This window comes from Vipera berus (assembly GCF_964194415.1).
Source record: "Vipera berus genome assembly, chromosome: 11".
NCBI classification, from domain to species: Eukaryota; Metazoa; Chordata; class Lepidosauria; order Squamata; family Viperidae; genus Vipera; species Vipera berus.
Genome location: NC_138214.1, coordinates 10,564,823 through 10,574,802, shown reverse-complemented (window position 1 = coordinate 10,574,802; position 9,980 = coordinate 10,564,823). Strand labels below are relative to the sequence as shown.

Genomic DNA, 9,980 nt, shown 5'->3' with positions numbered 1-9,980 from the left:
CTTCAGCTTGTAAGCCACGTTACACGGAGAGAGATCCTCGTCTCTGGAACAGGAGGAGAGAAAGGGGAAAAGAAAATATCTTTCCTGCTTCTGCCTTAAAAACAACAAAAAAAGATCTTCCTAGCCCAGAGAAGTCACATGTTCCTAAGTCACCGTGTACATGAATTGTTTTGTTAATATGCCTGTGACAGGTATACTGCCACGGTTCCATTTTCAGGCAAACAGAGGGAAAGACACAAAGCGAATTTTTGCAGCCTCTTTTAACAAGGTTTTGATGGGCTTCGGAAATCAGAGGTTAACTGAGGGTTGCTGGAAATGGCAAGGGAAGCAATGAGCCCGCGTGTGCTTGGAATCGCACGTGCGCGCATTAAGAGCGGCGTGCGTGCAAATGCAGAGGCGGCTGCCTCCTCCGATTTCCTGTGAAATGCAGTGTAAATTTTAGATTATCGATACGTGATTATTTATTACATTGACAGGCCGTCCTGTCATCCTGATCCCCTGAGGCTTGCGACAAAGTAAAGGACGAAGAATATTCACGAATATTATGCATTTATGGATGTCAGGAGCTGCTTGACATGGATGGTTTACTTGCAGACCTGGGAAAGGTTGCTTTGGGACAATCAGAGCAAATGAAGGTTGCATCTCCAAGGAGCTTTTTCAAAAGACAACTGGACTGGTTTTTCCCCTTGAGTAAGAAGACGTTGCTTCGCGTCTCATCCAAGAAGCTTCATTGGTTCTGGCAGAACGGTGAAGGCGATGCAAGAATTAGTTCTGGCAGGATGGGGGAGGGCGGGGCATTGGAAGGATATTTCTTTGCAGTCATCTGGGCGTTAGTACTCTCCCTGAGAACTCTTGAAGCCACTTGGGGGTTTAATCTGTGCCCTCAGGGTCACCTGTATCAACATGCCAATGGGGTTGGGATCTTCTGGGAACCGCTGAAAGGACGTTGCTGTAGACCGGGGATAGGTGGTGTCTTATCCCTCCCCGTCTGTTAAGAGAGGGCTGCTCAATGCCGACACAAATAGTCTCTTTTACCCTTCTTTCTAGATTTTATTTTCCTGGGCTCCAAGATCACCGCAGATGGGGACTGCAGCCAAGAAATTAAAAGACACTTGCTACTGGGGAGGAAAGCCATGGCAAATCTAGACAGCACACTAAAAAGCAAGGACATCACCCTGCCAACAAAAGTGCGTATAGTCAAGGCTATGGTCTTTTCCCAGTTGCAATGTATGGCAGTGAAAGTTGGACCATAAGAAAGGCTGAGCGCCAAAGAATTGAGGCCTTTGAACTATGGTGCTGGAGAAGACTCCTGCGACTCCCTTGGACTGGAAGGCGATCAAACCGGTCAGTCCTAGAGATCAACTCTGACTGCTCTTTAGCAGGCCAGATCCTGAAGTTGAAACTCAAAATACTTTGGCCACCTAATGAGAAGGAAGGACTCACTGGAGAAGAGCCTAATGCTGGGAAAGATTGAGGGCAAGAGAAGAAGGGGATGACAGAGTATGAGGTGGCTGGATGGAGTCACTGAAGCAGTAGGCGTGAGCTTAAATGGACTCCAGAAGATGGTAGAGGACAGGAAGGCCTGGAGTAACGTTGTCCATGGGGTCGCGATGGGTTGGACACGACTTTGCAACTAACAACAACCCTTCTTTCAAACCAGTGGTCCTCTCAAGCTAGAATGTGGACTTCGAAAGAGTGACCTCTTTCTTTCAAATGCAGATGGACTGCTAAATCTTGTCCTGATGGGTTTGCTCTTTTATGTTGTACCCTGCGTTTGTGGTTTGTTTTCTTTCACCAATGTACAAGAAGGTCGCGTCTCTCTTGCCTTCTTCTGCCTCAGCCCCAAAGATGGTGGTACCCACAGGTGGCGTCGCCACCTCCCTCAGCCAAGGTGTGTGCAGGCCCTCTTCAAGACGTTTGCTCATAAATGCAGCTTTTCTTTTAGAAATATGGCTTAAGAGGATTCACTGTCTACTGGATCACTTCAGCAGCAGGGGAATAAAAAGGTGTGAATATTGAATGAACTTCAACGGGCTTGAAGGATAACACCGCCACTCGTTAAAAAATTCAATTAACCTTATCTTTCTTAAACATGATTAATTATCCCACCGATAAATGACTCCTTTGGAAGAAAAAAAAAGTATCATCTTTTGAGCCGTACCTGTCTAACGTGCTTTGCTTCTTCTCCTTTCTCATGCCATACCAAGTTGTCCTTTTCTAGAACGTTCTTTTTTGGAACAGTTCAAAAATTGGCCAACGGCCAATTCAGCATACAGGTGTTTGAATGTTTAAAAAATGCGATCCGCTTACCCTTTCCAAGAAAGCTATGCTGTCTGCTTTATTATGCAATTATACTGAGTTTAAGACAGTGAGTTTTAAAGCCACTTCAGATATTATTCTGTACAGCAAGCCAAACGGAACCGTGTTAATATTTGAAAGGTGTTCCTTTCAGGAAGAAGAATTTGTGCCGTAACTGAAGACAGATGTTCCCAACGAGAGGGGATTGGGGAGGTGGGAATGCATGGGAATCAGTTTGCCCTTCTTTTGAAAACAAGCCAAATGACATATGGCAGGGGTAGGCAACCTCGGCTCTTTTATATGACTCATGGACTTCAACTCCCAGAATTCCTGAGACAGCATAGCTGAAGTCCATGAGTCATAAAAGAGCCGAGGTTGCCTACCCCTGACATACGGAGCTACTGTTGACTTTGGCCAACTGGCCTAATCCGTTGAAAGCCTTATTTACAAGATATTAACATGGATTTTGAGGAGAAATGAGTTGAGCATGTAATACTTTTTTAACCCACGACTGGAAGGCCCTTCATATTCCCAGTTCAATTCAGTCTGTTAACCAACTCCGCAAACGTCCCACCCCAAAATTCCTGGGAGTTACACATGATGCATGACAAGTGTTGGAACTTTGCTCAGGATCTGGAGCCACGAGGCTTCGGTTCTGGCCTTGTCGCTGCCTCATTCCTGAGGCGGTTCTTCTTTAAGGTTCTTCTCTGGCACCTTCTCTGCTTGGCCTTCGGATGGCTTGCTGAATCCAGGGTCTTCTGGCTGGGTCCCATCTCCATCGTAGACGATGTCTTCTGGATTCGGAGGCGGGGGGCAGAATTCTTCACTGGGGAACATTTCTTGAAAGATGACTTCAGCCTGTCAGAAAACCAATATATTGTTTTGGAAGTCTTTGGGGCAATCTTTCATTTTATCAGAGTCCCTTCCTGTGTAATATGGCTATTTTATCAAATCACAAATAGGTTGTTAAACCTATTTATCAAACAGACGGCGGCCAATGCAATTTAGCAGCTAGATGCTTTGACCCAGTTCTTTCTCTTTCCTTCCCTTCCTTCCCTTCCTTCCTTCCTTCCTTCCTTCCTTCCTTCCTTTTTTCCTTCCTTCCTTCCTTCCTTCCTTCCTTCCTTCCTTCCTTCCTCCCTCCCTCCCTCCATTTTCCCTCCTAGCCTGCCAAGCTGCCAGGATAGTTTTTAACCGAACACACTGTCAGCAGAAGACTTTGAAGTGAGTTACTACTCATAGACTCTGAGCTATAAGTAAGCTCACCTCTGTGTTAAAAAGACAGGGAACAATGGAAAGAGGTATGAACACAGTGCCACGGGCTTTGAATTCAATTGATATCAAAAGAGAGACAGTCCAAGAGAAATGTTTCTCTTTTCCCATACCATAACACAGGCAGTTTTTAAATCTAGAAATTGGCTCAGAACATGTAAACACGCTTGACGCTTCGTTAATAAGTGGCTCTGTAGGAGCAAACAAGTAAACGTTTTCAAGTTCTGAAACCACGAAGAATCTAATCGCCATTCCTTCTTAAAAGGACGTAGGCAAGGAGGGAATATACACGCAAGACGTTTTAAATTAGTATTCAGTCCTCCCCCACCCACCCACCCCAAAATAATACCTGATATATATTCGGCCTGAGAGAAGTTGCTTGCTTTGCTCATCTATATTCCTACGTTATCCAGAAAAGTGAATCATTTTACCTGTTTGACGGCGCAATCATTCCCAAGTGCACCGTCTGGCCCAGAACAAACATACACGTTGGAGGGCAAATCTTCATACGAAGACCTGTCGACGCTGGAGGAATCCCTCATGTTGAAATACACGGACCACAGGATCTGGGGTTTGCTTCCTGCCCCTTCATCTTTGCCTTCTGAAAGCACAAGATAACTGTCTTAGCCTCCAGCTTTCAGGGGAGCTGAAACTTTTAAGAATTCAGCGAAAGCCGAAAGACAAAGCACGGGGGATTCTTCTGGAAGGAAGAAGGTAAGGAAAATGTACGGCAGCGGTCCCCAACCTTTCAACCTCTGCAGAATGGCCATGGGGGGGAGGTGAGGGGGGAGAGATGTTTCCCCCGCACCTGCCCGCCACTGGGTCAAATGTAGCTTTGCACGTTCACGTGCTCGCCCGCTGCTTGGGCGGCCCGGTTCCCAATGGGCCGCAATCCGGATTGGAGGCTGGGGACCCCTGCTTTATGGGACAGAAGAAGATTTGGAATTTAAAGAGCCCTCACAAACAAACTGGCAGCCCTGGAGGGTCTCCTAGCTCTTCTGTTCCAGCCTACGACCGGCCCTGTTTGAATGTCAGGGACAACCCCTTTTTATAGTCAACAGGCTATAAAACCCAACCAAATTTATTTACAAAGAAATCAAAAGTTCAAACAAGACTTAAGCCAAAAGTTCAAACAAGAGTTCAAACAGGAATAACAGACCAGGACTCTAGCAGAAGATCTTCAAACGGTTGCCTTCAGCAACCAGCACCTCCCACACCTTCCCCTTTTATCAGCAGTCCCAAGGTGTGGCTTCATCATTGCCTTCTCCTCCTCTCACCGAGTTGCCTCATGGCCTTTCTGTTTTGCTCTGCTGGATTGCCTCCTGCTCCTACCGTCCCTGAATAGATCCAGCTGTGAATCCTCTACGTCCAATACCTCGTGCTCACATGGCTGAGTCTGATGAGGAACATGATGGGAAGGGCCAGGCTGAGAGTCCTGCAGTGCATCAGAGTCTCCCTCTGACACCAAAGGCTCTCCAAACCCCTCCTCCTCTTCAGAATCATCAGACTCAGCTGCCGGTATCACAGGCTGACGCTGAATCACAACACTAGCAGTGGGCAGAGACAGTTTGAGAACTCCCATTGACCAGAAGACAAAGTAACTACTGTAGTCCACTAACGTTTTCTAACTTTGCCTGCTTGAGACGGTTTCTTGGTTTCCCAACAACTCAGATTCCTATTATTATTATTATTATTATTATTATTATTATTATTATTATTATTATTATTATTATTATTATTATTATTATGTCTGTCGCACAGCCAGCCAGGTGTTCAGACTGGATTTGCCAGTTTTGTACACCTATTGAGTCCTTCCCGAGGACCAGGGAAAGGCAGATGTTGTTTGAGGGTGTTAAAAGTATTGCTGCAGGATGCAAACTGTTCACATCAAAGCTGCCTTTTGCAACTGACTGATGGTGATTTTGTAAATAGCAATAGCACCTAGACTTATATACCGCTTCACAGTGCTTTGCAGCCCTCTCTAAGCGGTTTACAGAGTCAGCTTCTTGCCCCCAACAATCTGGGTCCTCATTTGACCGACCTCGGAAGGATGGAAGGGCTGAGTCAACCTTGAGCTGGTGAGACTCGAACTGCTGGCAGCCAGGAGTCAGCAGAATCAGCCTGCGGTGCTGCATTCTAACCACTGCACCACCACAACAATGCCGATGGGGTTCAAATGGTGCTCCAGTTTTTTTGGCACTGCACCAAAGGCATCTATTACGATGACGATGATGATGGTTGATGATGGTTGGCCCCACTGTCATTCAGATCTTTAGAGCAGATTTGGCATTGTTAGCCACCTATCCACCCTCCATGTTCTTCTCAAGGACATGAGATGGGTCGCCTGATGGTATTACAGGTCTTTATTATTTAGTAATAATAAAATGTATTATTATTATATTATTATTATTATTTTTAAAAAGAGGCAAATGGGGGTAGAGCATCTAGCAGGCAACAAGGAAAATTATCCACACACTTATTTGCGCCTGTGCACAAAATGTTGCCTAGCACTGATGATGTTCCCTAGTTAGGCTAATGAAACGTTTGCAAGAGAACGAGCGAGCTCAGGGAGCACCAAGCAGCCCTCAAAATTCTGCCTTGCAACCTTCCAACGACCGTTCCCCAAAATAATAGTTCGTTTCTTCTCGCGTGGTTTGGGAGGGACCATCTGCCAGGGGGGCGAATGGAGCCTTTTCTCGAATATTATGAAAAGTTCCTCCTACTCCTACTATTAAAAAAAAAAGTTACTTCTTCATAATTTAGGCCGGAAAATGAATAAAAAGTCCTTTTTCCTTTCGGTGACTTTGCTTCTCTGACCTGCCATGGCCCAGTGCTCGCTTTATCTGGTGATTCATTTTCAATAACTCCGACAGTATTTGTTCTGACATTTTAATTAAAATACGACCACTACCTCATCTTGATGATAAAAAGGCCTATGTGTCAAGTGAAAGCTGCCTTCTCAGTGCCTCAGTGCACCTGAGGACTCTTCTGATCCGAGGCTTCCTCTGAACGAACTCCGGGCAGCTTCTGAACAATACATCACTTCAAAACTAAGACCATTTTAAACATTAAGATTAATGCTAAGAAAGAAAAAAAAGGGAGGGGGAGCCGCTGAGGACAGAGGAGGGAAGGCAATGTCCAGAGGCAGCCTAGCCACTTTTTCACTCTCTTTTGGGCTCTGCTGGTTCTCGATCGCAGCACAAGATCGAAAATTAAGTGGCACTTGAAGCTCCGGTTTGAAGCGAAGGATCTGCCCGTCTTTACTTCCGAGTCTCTCTGCCAGTGGGAACAGAGGAGAGGAAAGCCGAGCAGAGCACGAAGCTGAGCAGACACTGGGGATCTTTTGAAGTCTGCACTATAGATACTCCTCAACTTAACAACAGTTTCGCTCAGAGACCGTTCTAAGCTACGACGTCACTGGAAAAAGTGACTTATGACCGTTTTTTCACTTAGCGTATGACCGTTGCAGCCGTCCCACGATCGTGTGATCAAAATTTGGAGGCTTGGCAATTGGTTAGGACGGTTGCCGTGTCCCGGGGTCATGGGATCGGGTTTTTTGGCAACCTTCTGGCAAGCAAAGTCAACGGGGGAAGCCAGATTCACTCAGGAACTGTGTTACTAACATCATCATCATCATCATAAAAAGTTGGAAGGGACCTTGGAGGTCATCTAGTCCAACCCCCTGCTCAGGCAGGAAACCCTATACCATTTCGGACAAATGGCTGTCCAGTCTCTTCTTAAAAACCTCCAGTGTTGGAGCATTCACCACCTCTGGAGGCAGGTTGTTCCACTGGTTAGTTGTTCTAACTGTCAGGAAGTTCCTCCTTAGTTCTAGGTTGCTTCTCTGTTTGGTTAGTTTCCATCCGTTGCTTCTTGTCCTGCTTTCAGGTGCTTTGGAGAATAGCTTGACTCCCTCTTCTTTGTGGCAGCCCCTGAGATACTGGAACACTGCTATCCTGTCACCCCTGGTCCTTCTCTTCGTTAAACTAGAGATACCCAGTTCCAGCAACCGTTTCTTATATGTTTTAGCCTTCAGCCTCTTAATCATCTCTGTTGCTCTTCACTTAACAACCGTGGCAAGAAAGGTTGTAAAATGGGGGCAAAATTGCGCTTAACAACGGTCTGACTTAACATTTAGCCAGGTGATGACTACAGCATGGGTACCAGGCACCTTGAATGGGAAGAAAAATGGCAAATCTTCGTTTTTGTTTAACCTTAAACAACCCCCCTCCGCCCCCCCCCTCCACTTCACCTGTTTCTGCAACACTGAATAACTGCTCCACCACACGCGTCAAGTCCTCTTTAGCCGTTTGAATGGAAGGACAGGTCAAATGAACCAAATCTGTTGAAAGAATGGTAGAGCAAAGTGGTTATTCAATGCGCTGATTCATTCGCTCAATTTATATATCCTGTCTTGCCATTGGTAATGAAAACTCAAGGTGACTAGCAACGACACAAAAGGACCCCAAACCACAAAAAAATAAAAAAAAAATCAAAGGCTGACAAGAAGGTTTAAACAGCAACCGTTGAGGATTAAAGGCCTGGTGGAAGAAATGGATCTTGGCTGAGGCAGAGCAAAGAATGTATTGATCCCTGAATTGATTGATTTCAATTATTTGTCCGTTGATGACTCAGAATGACTCAAGTTGAAGCACAGCATGAAGATGACAGGTGGCATATAAAACTGGTCAGGGCAGTTTCCTTGTGATAGAGGCAGAGTCAGTCAGTATTCTTTGTGTCTTGAAGGTTTCCCACCAATATCTTAAGTTCTGCCTCCAAAGCCATGGCAACCTGTATGATGATTCGTAACCCAGCATTCGAAACTGAATATTTTTTCTTAAAGGGTTTGAAGAAGGAGAGAATGTCTGTGGGGATTCGCAGCCATCCAGGTCATAGTTATCCCAAAGACACTTTTTCATGAGGCAACTGGCTTTCTTGTTGTTCTTTGAAGACATCCAGTCAGAGCTGAAGAAGCTTCTTGAATGAGAAGCGAAACGTCTTCAAAGAAAAACAAGAAAATCCAGTTGCCTCGTGAAAAAGCATCTTTGGGATAAGAAGGGGAGGAGGAGGAGGAGGAGGAGGAGGAGGAGGAGGAAGGGAAGGGAAGGGAAGGGAAGGGAAGGGAAGGGAGGGAGGAAGGAAGGAAGGAAGGAAGGAAGGAAGGAAGGAAGGAAGGAAGGAAGGAAGGAAGGAAGGAAGGAAGGAAGGAAAGCTAAGGATGAAGGACCTTTCTTGAAAGTTATCTAATCCTCTCTATCTGGCTGAAATTCAAAAGTAGTCTATTGATTGGAGTTCTAATTACCAGGTATTAATAACACTTCCTGAATTTTTATGCTAAAATGAGGTCAAGGAGGAAAGATAAGAGAGGCAGCGGCATGTCTGGGGAACACAGAACAACTTGAGGACAATCGTATTTAGGGCCGTTTAGTGGTTCAGGATTCAAATTTTTTATTAGTTTGTCCTAATATAAAATACAAAGGGAAATAAAAAAAAAGGAAAACTAAGGGAAGAAAAAGGAAAGACGAGAGAGCTTAGAGTGAAAGGGAGAAAATAATAATAAAAAAGCATTGGCTTCTGACTCTTTTTAGCAAAGTAGAAGATAATAGCATTGCAGCTCAACTTTTTGCTTTTACGCATTAATATATGCTAGCCATTTCTGTAACAAACCTGTCTAATCAGCAAAACCCCAAATCAAGACTTTAGTGGGTCAGGAAACTGATGGAGAAATGGGGGCAGGTGGGACAAGGAAACTGGAATAATTGAAAACATAATGGGGCTATTGGGGAAAAGAGTGCCTTGTTGCATGCTGCAATATCCCTCAACTGCTTTAATGGTTTCTTTCCAAAACGTAATACAGGCAGTCCTCGACTTACAACATCTTGTTTAGTGACCGTTTGAAGTTCAACGGCGCGGAAGAAAATGACTTAGGACCCGTTTTTCAGTTATGACCTTTGCAGCATCCCCATGGTCACGTGATCCAAATCCAGACTCTTGGCAACTGACGTGTGTGTGTGTGTGTGTGTGAGAGAGAGAGAGAGAGAGACGTGATCCCCTTTTGCCACCTTCCGACAAGCAAAGTCAATGGGGGAAATCCGGATTCGCTTAACAACCGTGTTAGTAATTAAACAGTTGCAGGGACGCACTTAAAAAACCGTGGCAAGGAAGGTCATAAGATGGAGCAAAGCTCATTTAAGAGCTCACTTAGCAACCGAAATCTTGGGCTTAATTGTGGTCGTGAGTCAAGGACTACCGGTAATTTATTTCCCCCCCCCCCGCTTCCTGGGCTGGAGAAGCTTCAGCCTAGGCTGAGCTTCGAGTCCAACCAGCCATGCTGAGTCAAGCATCTGAGAATTTCTGCCAAGGACTTGCCTGCACCCTTCATTTCACAGGGAAGCTATTAAGCCAGGCGG

The 9,980-nt window shown here is 45.4% G+C and overlaps 1 protein-coding gene across 1 annotated transcript in view; it reads right to left on the bottom strand.

The window, feature by feature from the left end:
• Nucleotides 1–2,312: 2,312 nt before the first annotated feature.
• CHM (CHM Rab escort protein) overlaps nt 2,313–9,980 on the bottom strand; it is a 58,441-nt gene continuing 50,773 nt past the window's right edge. The window contains exons 13-15 of the mRNA XM_081336567.1: nt 7,823–7,912; nt 4,002–4,171; nt 2,313–3,156 (exon numbers count right to left, since the gene is read on the bottom strand). Coding sequence (XP_081192693.1) covers nt 2,971–3,156; nt 4,002–4,171; nt 7,823–7,912 — 446 coding nt within the window. The 3' untranslated portion in view covers nt 2,313–2,970. The remainder of the gene's footprint in view (nt 3,157–4,001; nt 4,172–7,822; nt 7,913–9,980) is intronic.